Genomic DNA, 18,860 nt, shown 5'->3' with positions numbered 1-18,860 from the left:
CGGTGTTTAGGTTAGAGTGGAGCACAGGGTATTGTGGTTCTATTTTACGGAAGTGTTATATAATATCTCGATAAGTAAGCGACAACAGCAACCGATAAGATGGTTTAACAATACTACCTCAATACCCGATATGTGTACAAAATAGTTTCCATCTAAATCTGTCTTAAAATATAAGAAATCAGGCCGGGTTTATATTATGAACAAATTATTGTCGTAAAGTAAAAAAAATAAAAAAAAGGCTACTATTGCCTACCTAGAATTTAAACCCGGTCTTACATGTGTCATGTAGTAAGCAAGATATCGTTTAAATAAATATTCTTTTAGCGCTTCTAAAAATGTTGCATAATAGGTCATAATAACATTTATTTATTTTCTATTGATGTGTCAATAATTTTGGCGATGTATCTACTCGTAAATAGGCATTTTTGAAAAGTCCTTGCCGCTTTTTAGTTTTTTTAACCAAGAATTTAAATCATGTTAAACGTTTCTACTTTGCAATTTAAACTATTATACACAAAACGTTATGGCGCCAATTCAGTTTTATTGATGTTTTCTTTTATTTTAATTATTTTTCATTATTTTGTTCATAACGTTGTTATATATTTATGTTATTTTTTTGTTTTTGGTATCGTTGAAAAAAGCACTATAAAAGTATGTTTCCAACCATACCCTTTAATCGAATTGATCAATCGATAGTTTTATGTGGGAGACTTATAAGCCGCTATAGCTTTGATCGACATTGCTAAAATTACATTCGTATGCATAAATATTATAAACTGTCTCTTTCTCTTGGACGTATTTAAAAACCGTGCCAAAGAATCAATCAATGTCTGTAACAGTATATATACCTTATACACTCCTTCAGTAAGTTCTGTTGGGCAAATAAAAAACCAAATCACAAAATTAGCGATTCTAAACGAGCAGCATTCGGTCCATTTTGCCCTGATAGTACAAAATTTCATGCAATATATCAAGTTGAGATATTTTTTAGAACATTCATATGATAAATATTCAATTTAAATTATTCCCATTACAATAGATTTTTTTAAGTTTCATATATATAATAATTATTTCGTAGTTGGATTTAAAGTCGTTCTCATATAAACGCTACGTCATGAAATTCCACAAGTTTTGAATTACTTTTAATTTTCCAAATGGCGGTAAGGACTTTTAACACTTCTACTGTCTGTGGTAGCATAAAATGTTCTAATTATAAAAATTAGGCACGTATTTTTGTGCGACAAGCTTGTAATTGAGGCCACCAGAACCAGAGTGACCCAAACACAAGCTACTATTATGTGGATATGTGCCAAAATAGTTAAGGTGAAATTTTAAGTAGATGTAATTAAAAAAAAAATCATAGACACTGTATTCAAAATTTGTAAAATATGATATTAGTTATTGATAAAATTTAGATGAACTGTAAAAATAATCAGTATTTTTGTTATTTGTAATTTTTTTTGCAGATAGGCCACTATGGCACTTAGCATTGACAATATATTTATAAACAGTGTATAAATAATAGGCCAATATGTATGAACCTTATCACCTTTTTTATTAATTTAAATGCAAATTGTCATTTTTCAACTTAAATACTACAAATTAAACTCAGAACTAGCTCCTTTATTACTGTGTAATTTTTATTAAACTTTAGATTTATCTTAAACTCATATATTATTAATTTATTATAGTTTTTATTTCAACTTAAGACTATCTTAGGCATAACATGACAAAGTATTAAATTAGCCAGTCAGTTAATCAGTCGAAGAATCACTAATTGCACCATCTAGTTCATTCCCCGCATTGGAGGAGACTTTGAGTTGTTCATAGAAAGGGTGATAGATAGGTGGAACATATTCCAAAAGGCATAGAAGGTCTTTTTTTTTCTCATGGCTGATTTTTCTTCCCTCTGGAAATAAAATCTCGAGTTCAAAGTTTGACGTATCTTTGGATGACCTCTTGCTGAAATTAACCTCTGCGAAAAGAACTTCTGGCTCGTTGGAATATTTGAAGAACATCGAGAATGGATGGCTTTTATTGTACAAAAGCCACTGTATTTTAAGCCATTCAACTTTACTTCGATCAACGCCGATCTTCCTGTTTGTGATATTAGTTTCCAAGGCTTTGGTGGATATAAAGTCATCTCCTTTCATTTCCACAATTTTGAAAGGTTTCTTTTTTCTTGCTGCTAATATCACATTGTTCCAATGTTCGGGAACGTATATGTCTGGGAAATACTTCTTTTGTTTTTCCACCAAGCCAAAAGCCCGGTCGCAAGATGAAAAAGAATGTCCGCTGACCGTAAATTTGTGGTCTATATTTTCCACTGTAAATTGAGGACTAGAAACAATATGCATACATAACGCTGCAACTTTTATGTTGCGGTTTTGCCCGCCACACTGGTCAGAGTACATGATTAGCCTCTTTGTGTGTACATGTTCTCTGATAAATTTTAGGAGGCATGAACCTATTTCTTGTGGTCCCCTGGATGCTGTCGATTCATCCCAGACATACATAAACATTTCGTCTGTACCAGCATTATGAATGCCTAAACAGTAGGTCCACAACTGACGCTTGTAGTAGCAAATACCAGTTGAAATTACTGGTGTTGGGAGAGTCTTCATTAAGTCAAAGATTATAACGGTAGTATCGTTATCCTGCTTCGCATTTTGCATGTCAAGTTTTAAATTTTTCATCGCAGATTCTGCTTTTCGCAAATGAAGTTCTTTGGCGATAGTAAGCTCATTTTTTTTAGAAAGCTCGTTGTTATCGCAAGCGTCAATTTTTACTTTGAAATTGTCACATCGCTTACATGAGTCAGTTACTGGAGCATGAAATGTGAGGTTGAAATTTTCATTAAATATTTTTTCGAATATGTATTTTGAAACTGGTCCTGCAACCTTACTTTTGTATTCAGAGTACATTATTGACAAATTTAAGTGAGGAGGCAAGTACTGTCTCGATTCACTTTTGTGTCTTGTGTAGTGAGAATCATATTTCGGAAAAGTATTGATGAAATCCTTTACTTCGTTTACTTTTGTTTCTGGAGTTTTATTCGACGGAATGTGCCGGCCTCTTTTATCAATGGGAGCGGGATCGCCAAGAGGCTTATTTTTCAGAACCCTTGTAAGGCGTCCGTCCGATACTTTAAAAACTTGCTTAAAAAATGACTTACACACACGAATATGTTTTCCATTCGCCTCTGGTAAGTGATACAATCGAGAAAATTCCTTGGGCTTCGATGTGACGTTTCCAGCTACCCGATCCGATGTGGTATCTCTAACTCTCACATAAGACCTTGCTTTTATCACGACATGTATGAGTGAATATAGGTATGCACTTTGCAAATCAAAATTTGCTAGGGCATAAAACTTTGAAAAAAGTTGTTTTTGTCTGTCATGTACAATTTTGTCATGGCATTTTTGATTACAGGTGCATTGAAGACCTGTATCTATTTGTTTAGCAGGAATGAGAACGCCTTTTGTATTTACGTATGCCTCACCTCTAGCTCGTTTATTTTTTCTCACATTCTTTTTCCATAAACTTTCTTTGCGCATACGCTTCCTTGTATCTTTGTTTGTTGAAAAAGATGGCTGACCCTCTTCATTGTTTTCAGTAGACGAGTCCCCAAGAATGTCTTGTAAACTCCTCGATGAGCTCCTGCTACGTTGTTCTGGGACATACTCAGAACCCGAATCCTCATAGGGCTCCACCGGACTCAATCCAAATATATCTGCAAAAATAAAATTATTAACTAATTATTATAGCGTAAATTAATAGCTAAAATATATAAAAATCAGAAAAGTAAGTAACAACCTACATACATGACGAAAACTTAACATTAAAACTTCTCATAAGCACCCTCAATTTTTTTCAAAAGATCTATCCAAGAACGCCTCCTTCAATAGTCTAATACGCGAAAAAAAAATCCCACATTGTTTTATTACGGAACTCTAAAAACGTAAGCTTACCACGTAAGTCACCTTCAATGTTGTCAGTAGCTTCATTCTCAGTTGCACTCATTGTAGCTTCTGCTGGGTCTGGCCCAAACAAAAATAGTCAATGAAAATACAGTAACAAATTAAATAATAACCTAACGAAAACTCAACATTTAAAACTAAGAATTACCTAGTATGTCATCCTCAATGTTTTCAGCAGCTTCATTCTCAGTTTCAATCATTGTAGCTCCTGCTAGATCTGTTCGAAACAAAAATAGTAAAAATTAAGTTAATTTGTAGGTTACAATTTATTGACATCGAAAAAACAAGAAAATATCTGACTAATAACAGGTATTCTTACCTCTTAAGCTTATTGCTGTACCGCCAACACCTTTCCGCACGTTCACGTAGATTAATAACTAATCTATACACACTTATTGCGTAAAAACACCAGTTTTGTACCCACAACACCAAAAATGTTTACACGTAAGTACCAAAGACCAGAGTGGCCCATGTCACATGAGCCGTAATGGCGGCAGATACTATAGTGACTCAAGTGATCTGGGCCACTATGCTCTATTAATATTCATTTAAGAATCAAAATGCCAGAACAATTTTTTTAACGCCATCTATGATTGTTTACTGAAATTACCTTTGAGCCACTCTGGCTATGAACTTAAGGGTTTGAAAAGGAGCATTGCCGTGGTCAACTAATATATCACAAATTGTGGTTTGGGCCGCTCTGGTTCTGGTGGCCTCAATTGTAAATAAGAATTGCTGTTCTACGTAATCAATATTATAAAATGGGTTTCTTTCTGTAATATAGCTCGTGTTGCTTGTAAGTTGAGATACTGTAAAGCATGGTCGAAGTTACAGTTTAGCTTTATTTTTCTTTTTATTTTAAAGTTATTATTTTTACATTTTTTTTTCTTGAGGATTTCTTTTACAAATATAATATCACTTTTGATAGAAATAAGAAGTTTTTGAAAGAAGTTGTTCTTTTTAGTTATGTTCGCTTTTATAATTAAAGTTTGTGGTGTAGTCATTCTATCTCACGAAGCTTTAGTATCGGATGTACCGACAGTCTGATATGTGTATTTAAATACTATCGTAGTACCTATCTGGCACAAACCCACTTCGCATTTATCTGTGAGTCTAAAGGTCTTTGTGAGATAGAAATACTATGAATGGTTGTAAACATTTAAATGTTTGTTTTCGCGCTGTAACGCCATTAGAGGTTGCCAGGATCCGGCTTTACAGTATTGTTATAATGTACCGATCTACCTCTGCAAATGCATGCCTCCATAAATACAGTATGTAATTACATATAGTTTTTGTTATTAATATTTTTGTAATGTTATATAAAACAGATATATAGGGTAAATAGGTTTTATGTGGTTAATATGCTATTTTGAAGGATAACTATAAAAAAAAAATGTAAGCATGTTTTCAGTTAAGTAGATGGAATACTCCAATCTGAATTGTATGGAATCAAATTTGAAATAATAAACAATCTGACTAGTGGACAGTGGTAGTTACTCGGTTGGGCACAAATCTCTAGTAACGGGTTTTAAAGTGGTGCTTCGTTTCTGCTGCTTAGTCAACTCTGTAAGAGATTTGTAAGCAATCGAAATGGTACCGATATCTTTTATTTTTTTATACTTCATCATCATCATCATCACACCAACCCATTCCCGGCCCACTACAGAGCACGGCAGGGTGTCAAACGTCAGTTTTGTTTATTTATTGTATTGAAAAGTGACGTTTGACAGCAGTGATTGCAAGATTTACGCCTGTCGCATTGCTGTCGCGAGATACGTAATCGCCCTGCCGGTCTCCTCTCACAATGAGAAGGGTTTAAGGCCGTAATCCACCGCGCTGGCCCATATGTTAATCTCTCTGGCATGCAGGTTTCCTCACAATGGTTTTCTTCACCATTGAAATAAGTGATATTTTAATGACTTTAAACTGAGAATAGTTTTAGGTTTTTTTTGAGAATGGGGCTCTGCCAGGAAGAGTTTGAACCCTAGGGCTCGAAGAAGCGAAGGGATCGTCGGCCTGAGGGCGCCTCATGTGAGGCCGAACATCGGCTTAGGCGACGATTGGAGTGAAAGGGTTACGGACGGTGATTAATCCGCACGCTTCCGAGAACGTGGTGCGAGCCCACGTCCGGTTGACGTTAGAAGTCGTGGACCTCGTCTTCGCCGTCGAAGACGCTGTGCATGGGAAGATGTTCTGATAGGGAGCATTGTCAGTAGTAATCTGATCGTCAGGGTCGTGAAGGATATGTTTAGGCCTCCTCTTGTTGAGAGTGGCGCTAAGGTTGGGTGAGTAAAAAGAAGCCGCAACTATGAGAGGGTTGGGATGTCGGATAGACTTCTCAAAGTAAATTTTCGAGTTGTTTGAAATATTGAGCAATAGTGGGGAGTTTGAGATCTCTATGGAGATCGACGTTGCGTACGAACCAGGGGCACCCAGTAGCGTTGCGCATGAAGCGGTTTTGGAGAGTCTGGAATCTCTTATATGCGGAGGGAGGGCAAAACGCGAAGGCGACGCTCGCATATGACATGATGGGGCGGACACAGGTTTTATAGAGTGTCACTTTATGACGAACTGACCACTTGCTACTTCTGTTTAACATGGGGTAGAGTCTACCCGACCGAATACCCGAATAAACCGACTTACCAGAAACGGACATAAATAAGTGATATCTGCATATCGTCTGCGAAAGGTGCAGAAATCCTTTGTGGGGTTGAGTAAACGCTTTTACAACATGATTCCTAAGGAAATTCTTGACCTACCAATGCATACATTTAAAAAATGTGTAAAAACGCATTTAGTACAGCGAGTTTACTATAATTCAAAATTCAAATTCAAAATTTCTTTATTCATGTAGGCCTATCACAGGCACTTATGAAGCGTTCATACATAATTGTTTACATAATTGTAACGGGATGGTGATAACTTCGTTCGCCAACTTAAATCTAAAGCTACGAGGGTTCCAAACGCGCCCTGGTCTAAGAAGAGCCCACAACAAACTTAGCCGGGTAAATTTATTTTTTTGTTATCACCATCTTCCAGTAAATTTAAATTAAGCTATGAAGCTAGAGAAATTCACACCCAAGCTTTTTTATCGTTTAAATAATCCTTAATGTTATAATATGACTTTTCTGTAAGCTTACGTTTTATATAAACTTTGAACTTATTGAGAGACAACTCAAAGATTTCATTTGGTAATTTGTTATAAAATAATATACAATTGCCCTTGAATGAATTTGCAATTTTGTGTAGCCTAGTAAACTGCACAACGAGTTTATTTTTGCTTCTAATATTAATATTGTTACAGTGCATTTTCTTTTTAAATTTTGATATATTTTTATGGACATAAATTAAATAATTTTGATATATGTACTGACTATGCACCGTCATTATTTTAACTTCTTTAAATTTAACCCTTAATGACTCTCTTGGGCCCATTTTATATATTGCACGAACAGCCCTTTTCTGCAGGACGAAAATAGAATCTATATCAGCAGCATTACCCCATAATAAAATGCCATAGGACATAATGCTGTGAAAATAACTAAAATAAACAAGCCTAGCAGTTTCTATGTTTGTCATATGACGAATCTTTTTTACCGCGTATGCTGCAGAACTAAGTCTGTTCGCTAAATTATTTATATGTGGGCCCCATTGAAGCTTAGCATCTAAAGTTATTCCTAAAAAGATTGTCGTATCCACCAAATCCAACTCCTCATTATTAAGTTGTACAATGGTTTTTACTTGTTTAACATTCGGTATTGTGAATTTAATACTCTTCGTTTTTTTTCCGTTAAGAGCTAAGTTATTAGCCTCAAACCATTGTACTACTTTAGCGAGACATATGTTTACATCGTCAAGATTTTTTTCACGACGTTTAATTTTAAACATCAATGATGTATCATCAGCAAACAATACTATCCCGTGATTGTCCTCAGCTAGGTAAGGAAGGTCATTCATGTAAATGAGGTATAGGAAGGGTTCTTATATAGATCCCTGGGGACACCAATTTGCACAAATGACCCGTTAGACCGCTTTCCGTTCACGTCAACTTTTTGAATTCTATCATTAAGATAGGAAATCATTAAATCTAGAGCTATGCCCCGAATCCCATAGTGGTGTAGTTTCCTGATTAATGTTTCATGTTGTACACAATCGAAAGCCTTGGACAAGTCACAGAAGACGCCAAGTGCGTCCCGTGACTTCTCCCAGGCTTCAAATATATTTTTTACTAACTCAACACCAACATCGGTTGTTTTGCGACCCCGTGTAAAACCAAATTGCTGCCCGTGCAATAAATCGTTCTTATTAAAAAAGTGAAGTAATTGATTTAATATAAGTATTTCAAAGATTTTACTGAGAGTAGGTAGTACAGATATTGGTCTTAAGTTAGAGGGGTCGGTAGTACTACCCGATTTGAACAACGGAACTAGTTTGCTATGTTTCATTAAATCAGGAAACACACCACAGTCTATACAATTATTAAATATGAATGATAGGTCAGGTGCAATTATATCAATCAAAGACTTTACAACGTTAACGGAAATGCCCCACAAGTCATTTGTTTTCTTATTATTTAATAATTTAGATGCCTTAATAACGTCTGAGCTGCTAACGTGTCTGAACTTAAAAGTATCGTTACATTCAGGCACATTAAACTTCAACAAAGAGAGATATTTATTTGATGACTTCCTCAATGACAAGGTAGATAGGAAGCAGCCAGCCTCGCTCTCATCTCCCACAAGATAGAAAAATGATTGTAAATGTTGATGTTGGAAAAGAGCAACTACTGCGTTTCTTGCCGGCTCTTCTCGGTAGAATCTGCTTTCCGAACCGGTGGTAGAGTCACTTTAAACATATATACTTAACGTTTCAAAAGTACTTATAAAGTAGGCCTACTTAAAATAAATGAATTTGAATTTGAAATTTGAATAAAAAACCAATTTATTTACTACGGAATCACCATGGCTATTTGAGAGCAATTCTTCCATATAATCGAATACAAAAGATGTAGACGGGTTGGTGGTCGCATTAGAGCACAAAGGAAGCTGCTGCCCCTTTCTACGTTACTTCCACCGGTTATAGTAGGGTTATAATGACAGCTGTAAACTGCAGGTACCACACTGCACGGAGGGCAATATGGAAATTTATTATTTTATAATTCTCTCTGCTCCTCGTGTCTATATTGGTATGAATGAGGTCGTCCTGGTATTAAATGCTTTAGGATTCAATCCGCCTTATGTAAACAGCTTTGTAGTTGGACAAAAAAAAAAGATTTTTCGTGCCTCGAATGTAATATTATATGGCCCTGTACGCCACAGCTGAACTCACTGCCTGTCGGTCGCTAGCCTTTGCAGCTCGGAGGAAAAAGATCGAAACTCCTTAAAATTTTTACCACACTGGACTGGCTGTCCTACGAACGACAGCTGAATTGAGAAAAACCATCTCTGAAAGTTCTCCATAATGTTCTAGGAGTGTGACGTTCACGAACCAGCGTAATTGCACCTCGCCTAAACCCTGCTCATTCTGGAGTATAATGATTCAACTAAGATACATTCCTTAGTCTATGGTATCGAGGTCAAGATTAGGTTTTAGAATAATAGAATAAAACACGAAAAGGTCGGGTAAATTCCATTTATTACCATCATATTACGCACCTTATACACTAATATGTAGTATGTACCTAATCATTTAGCTAAAAACTGGCTTGTCAGAACTACCACTAATACAGGTAATACAACCAAAAATAAACTATTCATACTTAAAATCGCTACAAATGACGCTAAACAATGGAATAACGCTTACTGGAAGCTGTTGTAACATTTTTTATGTTGTATGTTGGGTTAACTTTGCTTGGGCTATCTCACCTTTACAGTTAACGGTAAAATGGAACAGAAAAACAGATTCTCAGTAAAACTTTTAGAAAACATTTAGTATTTGAAAATGCAAATAACAGATTACTAAAGTACAATTTGACAGCTCGTAAAAAATATCTATCGGATTATACATCACATAAATAAAACTGACAATCTGGGTTGTGACAGAGAAAGTTGCTTTGCAAAGTTATCCTAATTAAGTGTAATGCTAAAATAAATCTATAGAGTAGGTATACTAGGGTGAATGAGAGATGAGACTTTAATACTTTTTATAAATATGTTGAGAGCGTGATTTCGTTTTAGTATTAATTTTGTTTTAACTACAAACTTAACCATAAGTTTTCATTTCCGAGTAAAGTAAAAACGCATTACTTTTAGTCGCTACTGATAGCGTAGTTTTGTATAAAATGACAATATGAAACTATTAAAAATATATTTTTCGACTTAGGTATACATCCATTGTGGAAACAATAAACCATAAAGTCTCAACGCATTTAGGATACAAGCTTTCGAATTCATTGTTTCTGTTTTATTGAGATTTAGTTTAGGTTGTAATAAATGCAAGGAATCGAAGGATGGGACATTAAGAATTTAAATAAGTCATAGCATACAAAGTTACACGTAATTTTATAGCCCAAGGGCCTTTCCATTGAAATCATATGACATTAGTAACACCAATTTAAAAAGTTTGAACAATTTAAAACTTCACAGCACTTGTACAAAGTAATGCCAGTTTTGACGTCACAATGATGTGTCACAAAATCATCAAAGAGTTATTGCATTATGCATAGCTTGATGGAATATCACTTGTTCGATAAGAAAACAATCTTAAAATATACAGTAAGGCAGAATATACTCTGTTCATATCAGTCTGTTACATATAACGTTTCTTTCAATTGACGATACATTAGCTTTCTGTTAAAAGTAAGACACGATAACCAAATATTTTTACCAACCCAAAATGCGTGGAAACAGCATTAAACTTAAATAACCGTTCAAGAAATAAAACTAAGAAATACAATATTGAGAAGCCAGTTTATATTCGGAGCAACGAAAGTAATCATTCATTATTATTATGTATTATAATTATACTGTATGCAAAGCTCTCCGCGCTAACAACTCATAAGTAAGCCGAATAACTAACCCGCGGATTAACACTAACATTAAAACTGACTAGACGTAAAAAATTACGACATAACCACACGATGTCATCATTTTTACTCCGAAGCGGTGTGTTGTTGCCATTATTTAATTACTAGGTATAGGTCGCACCACGTAAAAAGAAAGCTGACATCGACCAGTGCATTGGGCAATTTATATAATTACATGCATGATGGGTCTATGATCTACCATCTGTGTCCAGTAGTGGGATTAGTAGAATGAGGACGATAAATTTAAATATATAGTTAAATACGTATTGCCGTGTTTATAGAATACAAGTATCTCTGTACAATATATCATTTATTTGTCATCTTGTAATAACAATTAATCGTCATCAAAGATAACAAAAATAATTTAATGTACAGATTTCGCACATTTACAGTTTTATGTAGTTGAAGTTTTCCTTTTTATTAAAATAATCATCTTCATCAGTAAGTGCATTTATCCATTTATATATTACACGTATATATTATAGCTAAAGTTTTCCCCTTTTGCATTTTTGAAATACGACGTAAGTTTAAAAAAAAAATAACTGATGACCGGCATAAAACATTAACAATTCACGTATTTGAATAGTTTGCCCAATGTGCAAATAAACTGTCAGCGTTTATTTTATGCGACACGATTTATACTACAATAACATTATGAATATTTTATGCTGTATGAAAAATATACAAATATGTGTATATGTTAACCTTAACAGCTAGGAGCTTAATATTTACAAATTTTTGAATGCGATTAAGAAATGCCGAAGTGAATTGTATGGATGAAAAGCTCATGTTTTCATACCATAAATCCCATAGTAAATTTTAGGAAAAGAAACCAGCAATTTTTTTTTATATTAACGAATACCTTTCTTACTTTTAAGAGCAGTTATGCCTGTTTTTTTCAGTAATACAAAATTGTGACGCTTTCTCATCAAGAACTATTCTTAGAACTACATACGTACGTACATACTGATTATTTATTTTATTATAAAGACAGTAATATAATTTCGTCCCCCAAGTTAAATAAATGCAACAGATACACAAAAATAATATACTTAATGAAAAACACAAAATACATATTAGATATTGTTCACAGAACTCTTTTTTTTTACATCGGATATAATAATCGCGCAAAACGAAGTTCATATCAAATATTAGTCAATTTTAAGTCAACTATTGGTATTAACTATTTAAGTATTTGCAGCAATATAATACGTTTTAACAGAGTAAAATAATATAGTAAATCAATACTTAAATATACTCGATCAAAAATCAGTTCGGTGATTACTGATCATAATATTTAGAAATCACTGTTGATTACTTTTTGCTGTTAACTAGAATTTAACCTTAAATCATTTTCAATCCATTCCTTGAAATACATTTTCGTCAACTTCCGACTTTCGACTTTACGTAAGCTGAGGCATGGTCGATGCATACAAAGGTCACGACACAACGCAACACATATATATTGCATCGATACAGTAAAAATCTGCGTGCATCAGTGTACGCAACTCTGAATACAACACATAATATGCGTACAGTCCTACGCTGCGAAAATTGCATCGCATATGCCTCAGCATACCCTAAGCCTGACCTAATTACGGTCGCAAAATCAATCGGACTCACTTTTGTTGATCATTCGATCATGTTCAGGAGGTGACTTGACCGCTCCCTTTTCTTAGGAAGCCTCTAGTAGGTTTTTTATTGACGCTACTTTGGCTCGTACTTTTGTTTGGCGTCGATTTTGGCCTCAAACTTGGAATCTGCGAAACTCTGATACCGATTGCCGATTTCTGCTTAGTCGCCGTCGATACCTGCTGTTTCGGTTGACCTTCGAAGGTCGAACTCCTGATTAACTTCGGTGTTTCAGTCTTGTCGCTTTCAATCCAAACTTTTTTATCGCTTTTCGCTGGTAACTTTTTAGTTAACTCAACTTTTTTCCATAGATTCGCAATTTTGCTCTCAACGTCTTTCGTTTTGGAAGACGACGATATGGAATTTACGCTCGAGGTGCTACCTTGTCTAGATCCGCGAGCGAGTATGATTGTTTTTCCACTGTCATTGCTTTGCAAACTGTGATTAGAAGCAGAGTTTTTCATCATAGGCTCTGAATTACGTTTGGAAGTACTTTGCTGGGCCGCCTTGTTATTTTTACTCGTCGAAGGGCGAGAGCGATTGAACTGCGGAAGTCTAGATGGAGAAGTGTTGGGCGCAGCTTTCGTGGGCGAGGTTGCTGTCCCAACACGTGTGTTAGCCTTTTTATCAGGTATAGGCAGTTCTCTTGCTGGCACGCAACTTTCTTCCTTCGTAAACGTACCCTGTCTAACTAATGGTATTGGTTTGCTAGCAACCGGTGGAATCGTAATGGGTTTTTGAGATAGCTTGGAGGGTGATTTGTTTGGTGCGGTTTTCTTAGGCGAAGTGTTAGTGCTAGTTTTTGTTGCTGGAAGCATTTTGGTCGGTGGTTTGGCACTAGAGTGAGCTTTGTTGGAGGAACTTGTAGATGGCTTGATTAACGTTAAGCTAGATTTTGGCGATGTTTTCGCCGGTGGAGTTAGTGGCTTTTTTGGACTTGGTACCGTTCTCCTGTATGGCGACACGTACATAGCTTTCTTTCTACCTCTTACAATTTTCGGTGCTTCGTGTTCTTTCTCACCAGAATCATTTGAATCTAGACTTTCGTCTCTTCTTTCGGGTTTAATTATCTTTGGTTTCGGCTTAGAAGTGGGCGTTTCGGAGTCGGACTCCGAGTGTACTTTGTCCTCTGAATTGCTATCGCCCTCGTAACTTGCGAAGTCACTACTGCTCGGATTTTGATTCTTATCAGATTGTAGCGTGCGTCTGAATGAAGCTGTCATTTCTATATTCTTCAAATTGTTAACAACGCACATATCGACCGCTGCCGGACTTTCAATAACAGGTAAATAATTTCTAAAACTCTTCGTATACGTTTTCAATTGTGCAGAATTTAGTTCAAAGTCATCTTCATTATGTCCACTATCTACATCTCTGAAGACATCGTCACTTTGTCTATCGTCGAGTATTTGCTGGTGGTTCAGTTCGTTTGAAGATAAGCTATCGTACCCTGTCGTTGTCTCAAGGTTTTCAAAATTTGCATCTTTAGTAACAAACGTCGGAGACGGTGGAATATCCTCACTTAACGTTCTCGTTCTAAACCTTTCAGCATCTTCCATGCGTCTTTGTTTTAACGTTTTCTTCGCAGCCAAGCGTTGCTTTAAACTTTCTATATGCGGATTTGGCTGGTCTTTAGATTGAGATGACTCTTGAGAACTCAGAATATTTTGTATGTCAACAGTTTGAGTTTGATACCGAGCTCTATCTTCCATTCTTCTTTGTTTTGCACTTAGCCGTCTCTTTATTTTCGGTTCAGAAGTCGCTGTAACGTAATCATCCGATTTATCGCTCTCTGACTTAGTCCACGTCACAAATTCTTCTTTCTCAACTTTCAAAACCACATCGCTCTCTGATACCGTATCAGTGATGGTATATGTTTGATATCTATGTTTGGCTGCAATCCTTTTTTCTTTTGGTGTTAAATATTTTTGATCTCGTTGTCTCTTCGGAGTAGATTCTACGCTACTTATATCCGAGGGAAGAGGTGTGCAGGTTTCGGAACCCGATGGAATATCGGTTATAACGTTTAAAGTATTCGAAACGCAATCATCGTAAACGTTATGCGCTGTTGTCGGTTCGATTTCTAGAGTAGATTCTGCCATTTCGTCGAACAGAGATGGAGGGTTAACTTTGTCTAAATCGTGGAAGACACTTGTAAATGTGGTGCAAAGCGGGAAGTCTTGCACTGGTTGTTTAAAGTCGAATATAATTGGCGTCTTACTATCTCTCGTTTCAGCCACCTCGGAAACTATGCTCGACACTGAAATCATGCTCCCATTCATGTCGATGTGTTCCATTTCGGAAGGCGGCTTTACATTATCAAGGAAACTCAGAGAAAGACTATCAAGATGCTCCGAGCTACCTTGGTGCATTGAATTGCTCAGAGCTCGTTTTACCATTAACGCTACCGGTAAAGATTTCTTTCGACTCTTGTGTGATTTTTTAGATGTCTGGGATTGTGACTCATCCCAATGACCTGAAGCACTAAGTGACAATAAACTCCCTAAATTTGAAGGTGGTTTGACATTGTCTAAATCTATGGACGTGAGAGAAGTGACGCTATTGTCCATAGTGAATTGCGCGTTTTTCAACTGGGCCGCTAATCGGGCAGCCTCCTTTTCTATAGCGGAAGACATGATTGAATCGAATTTCGGTTCACCATCGTCGACTAGCGACGTGAAACTTGGCTCAGGGATATTTTCTAACAATTTATCGTCGACCTTTCCATCGTCGCTTGTAACTAAATTGCCATCGAGTTTATCAGTCAAATCCAGTTTTGAAAACATTTTTGGAGTCTTTTCTAGTAAATCTGGGAGTGCCATTGCGGTGTCCACAATTTCACTTCTCATAGATGAAACCAAGTGGACTGAACCGCTTATAGTTGGGAAAGTGACGTCATCAGGACAAGTATTTTCATTCCATGTATCATTCTCATTGCTTTTCTTGGATAAATCGTCAAAGTTTATATGACTATCTGTGCATTTAATGTCCGTCCATTCAAGTTTATGTTTGCTTTTCCTAGTTAACGTAGCTGCGTCGTATTCCTTAGGTTTCTCTTCCTCATCACTCCAAGAACCATCTAAAACATCAGCATACGATTCGTTGGACCTATTTAGCTCATCTCTCTCAGATTCAACAGTTGTATTACAGGATTTGGGAGCTAAGCATTCATTGGAGTGATCTAGTTCATTACTGTCGGATTCTAGAGTTGTATTTCCCGAATCGACAGTAGCCATTTCGTTGGAGCGTTCGAACACCGAAACGTTGGAATCGTTCAGGGTGATCTCTATGGTGGTGTCGATGGCGGAGTCATGGTCAGAGCCAGTGCTGCCTCGCGCGTTGTCGGCGCGCGCGTCTGCGGCCGCGAGAACCGCAGACGGCGCCGGAACGTTTTTTGACTGACTTTTCTGATTTCCCGCCTCTCCGGGTTTGATTTCCCCCGCTCCCCGCGCGATCACCTCTTCCAATATCGCCCTATCTTTGCTGTACTCCTCGCCTACCATTTTATCCAATGCCCCTTGTTTGGTGTCTTTGCGACGTCTGCGATGGGATTCTCGAATTTCCAACCTGTCATCACTCCTAACTCTTAATTTTTCATCGCGTTTTTTCGGTTGAGGTTTCGACATTCCCATACGTACACACCGTTCAAAAACTTCCTTATCGGTGGATCCGAAGGAGTCATTACTTAAAGAACTGAGTGAGTTACTCCTTTCTAATCTCCGTGGATCATCTATCCTAGCTGGTAAACTTGGCGGACCATCATCATAAAATCGAGAATGGTGTTTAAACCTCGAATGATGGCTGGAGGTCTCTCCATGGTACGAATAGGGTGATCTAGTGACATTTGCGAAATCTTCCAACTTCTTAACTTTGCTAGTAGTTTTGATGTTATAAGCTCCAGAGGCCAGATTTTTCTCAAACTCTGGATCTCTTATTTTCGGTCCGCGGTGGGATATTTTGTCGCTTCTATCAAGGGATTTGTGATGTCTGCCTTGTCTGATAGATTCAGGCTTCCTCTCTACTGAATGCGCCTTACCTTTGCTATCGAGTTCGAATTCTGCTCTAGGGTTGACGCTCGAGAGACCAGCTTTGACAGTCTCCTCGAATATCTCCCGATCAGTGGAACCGAAGGAGTCAAGGCTGAGGGAGCTAAGTGAATCGTTTCTCACTAGATGTTGTGCGGTTGGCAGCCTCGGTCTTTCGCGGTGTGTTTTCTCTAATTGGCGGCTTTCGTGTCTTCGCCCTGGAACAAAAATCGATCGTTTAAAGAAACACATTATTGAGCTTCTAATCAAAGACAACTCCATAAACGTCATCTGAGAGAAAATAATAATTATTTTCTTCGGATCACCTCATAATGGCGCAGAATTTCAACGTACCTTCCAAAAGCGGATGATCTTCCATCGGAGGAGGACGAGGCGGTGCCTCCGGGTTCCGTATCTTAGGAGGCAATGGTGGGGGTAACGGACTGCTGCTGAAAACATACAATTATAAAACTCAAATATTCCAGCAACTGGCTATGCAGGCGATTGCTTGGATATTATACCTTTCGCGGATATTCCTCGCAAAGTCATGAGACATCATAACGGTCTCCGTTGAAGACCGTAAATATGGAGGCAATGACCTCTGCAAATAAAAGATAAGAAAGTTTATATTATCGGTTGTTATAATCACAATAGTGTAAAAATATTATATTTTTGTTGTGTAAACATAAAGTAAAATTTATTAATAAATTTCATACAATTCTGTAGTTTTAGGTATCACAAATAGCAACTCACATAAACGTCGTCTCTAAACGGATTCACAGATGATACGTCTGACGGGGGTCCTTTTATTTTTACTACCTGTAACAAAATGCACGTGGTTTAACCAAAGAGAGTTACTTTTATTTATGTTTTTGGACGAGCGTTTGACAGCAATCACACCTGATGGTATGTGATGATGCTGCCTAAAGTGGAGCTCGATTGCCTAGAAGATGCCTATTCACTCTTGATTTGAAAGTACTCATATTGTAGGTAATGGGGAAAATGGAAGCTGGAAGGGCATTCTAGATCCTTGCGGTGCGAATCAGAAACGAAGATGCAAAGCGCTTCGTACGGAGAAAAAATCTGCAATGCTGTCTACATCTTAAGCGCCACTAAACCCCTATTTATACTCAGGATTCTAGATGCCTCAAATCCTGGGTTACGCTTGGAAATCTCATGGTGCCCGTAACGTCCAGTATTAGATACTGAGGGGATTAGGGGCGCTTAAGATGTAGACAGCATTGCAGACTTTTTCTCCGTACGTTTACCCAAAAAACACTTTTAACATAGTTAGGGCATAAAGAGCAGTTTTGCTGATAATGTAGCATATTCTAGAACTAAATATAAATAATAAATAAATAAATATACGACAGTACACACATCGCCCTCTAGCCCCAAAGAAAGCATAGCTTGTGTTATATGTTCTAAGATGAATATTGTTATGAATAATATAGATAAACAATCATAATATACAGCTAAACCAAGACACTGAAAAACATTCTTGTTCATCACACAAACATGGGAATCGAACCTACGGCCTTGGACTAACAACGCGGGTTGTTGCCCACTGCGCCAATCCGCCGTGAAAGTGGTTAAACTTTATATATGCATAATATATATATGTGTATATATAACGTTTAATCACTTTAATCTAGTGTTCGTATTCTCTTTGACGTAAAATACATTATGGTTTATAGCGTTTTTTTTTTTAAATCCCGTGGGAACCGTTGTTTTGCCGGGATAAAAAGTAGCCTACGTTACTCAGTCCTTTCTACTAATTCTATGCCAAAAGTCGAGTTGGTGGTCGTTCAGTTAGGGCGTGAAGGAAGGACATACAAACAAACACACTTTTGCATGATATTAGTAAAGATGTATGACAGTGGCGTACCTGCATGATTCCCTTCTGTATGCACTGTTGCAAAAGCTCCGCATCGCTGGCCGCGTCGCTGTCCGACGAGTGGATGCCGCCGGTCGACTCCCAATCGCCGCACGAATCCCCTCCTGCGGGTATCGTAATCATTTATTTCAGGCTTTACCCATAAACATTAAACATTGTATATCAATCAATCACGCATCCATCACGAATCCTACTTAATATAAAGATGTAACAAAAAAAAACTACGACAATACCCAAATCGCAATCTAGCCCCAAATTAAGCGTAGCTTGTGTTATGGGAATTATGTTGACTGATGAAAATT

General features: G+C 37.0%; 2 protein-coding genes across 5 annotated transcripts in view; both read right to left on the bottom strand.

The window, feature by feature from the left end:
* Window positions 1–1,260: 1,260 nt before the first annotated feature.
* Window positions 1,261–4,695, bottom strand: LOC120626727. 2 transcript variants are annotated; one of them, XM_039894385.1, is made up of 3 exons: window positions 4,129–4,695; window positions 3,972–4,040; window positions 1,261–3,733 (listed from the first exon to the last, which is right to left on the bottom strand). In XM_039894385.1, exons 1-3 carry the CDS (start codon window positions 4,178–4,180, stop codon window positions 1,755–1,757), a joined length of 2,100 nt encoding a protein of 699 aa, XP_039750319.1. In that variant the 5' UTR covers window positions 4,181–4,695; the 3' UTR covers window positions 1,261–1,754. The 2 variants fall into 2 exon arrangements, with proteins under 2 accessions (XP_039750319.1, XP_039750320.1); XM_039894386.1 differs by lacking the exon at window positions 3,972–4,040.
* Window positions 4,696–9,596: 4,901 nt separating this feature from the next.
* Window positions 9,597–18,860, bottom strand: part of LOC120626782 (adenomatous polyposis coli protein) — an 83,468-nt gene continuing 74,204 nt past the window's right edge. For 2 of the 3 annotated variants that reach the window (XM_039894526.1, XM_039894524.1), the window contains 5 exons: window positions 18,550–18,662; window positions 17,415–17,480; window positions 17,183–17,262; window positions 17,016–17,110; window positions 9,597–16,879 (listed from right to left, as the gene is read on the bottom strand). In XM_039894526.1, the coding sequence (XP_039750460.1) occupies window positions 12,651–16,879; window positions 17,016–17,110; window positions 17,183–17,262; window positions 17,415–17,480; window positions 18,550–18,662 (4,583 nt within the window). In that variant the 3' untranslated portion in view covers window positions 9,597–12,650. The remainder of the gene's footprint in view (window positions 16,880–17,015; window positions 17,111–17,182; window positions 17,263–17,414; window positions 17,481–18,549; window positions 18,663–18,860) is intronic. The other variant, XM_039894525.1, reaches the window with a different exon arrangement.

Source organism: Pararge aegeria, chromosome 10, assembly GCF_905163445.1.
Source record: "Pararge aegeria chromosome 10, ilParAegt1.1, whole genome shotgun sequence".
Taxonomy (NCBI): domain Eukaryota; kingdom Metazoa; phylum Arthropoda; class Insecta; order Lepidoptera; family Nymphalidae; genus Pararge; species Pararge aegeria.
The sequence above is the reverse complement of the archived record's forward strand: the minus strand, read 5'-3'. Positions and strand labels throughout refer to the sequence as shown.

Excerpts from the sequence above, each read along its gene's own strand:
- LOC120626727 (XM_039894385.1), bottom strand. The coding sequence starts at position 4,180 with ATGATTGAAACTGAGAATGAAGCTGCTGAAAACATTGAGGATGACATA. Across the intron at positions 4,041-4,128 it reads CATTGAGGATGACATACTAG|ACCCAGCAGAAGCTACAATG; the intron begins GTAATTCTTAGT and ends TGTTTGGGCCAG. Across the intron at positions 3,734-3,971 it reads CATTGAAGGTGACTTACGTG|ATATATTTGGATTGAGTCCG; the intron begins GTAAGCTTACGT and ends TTATTTTTGCAG.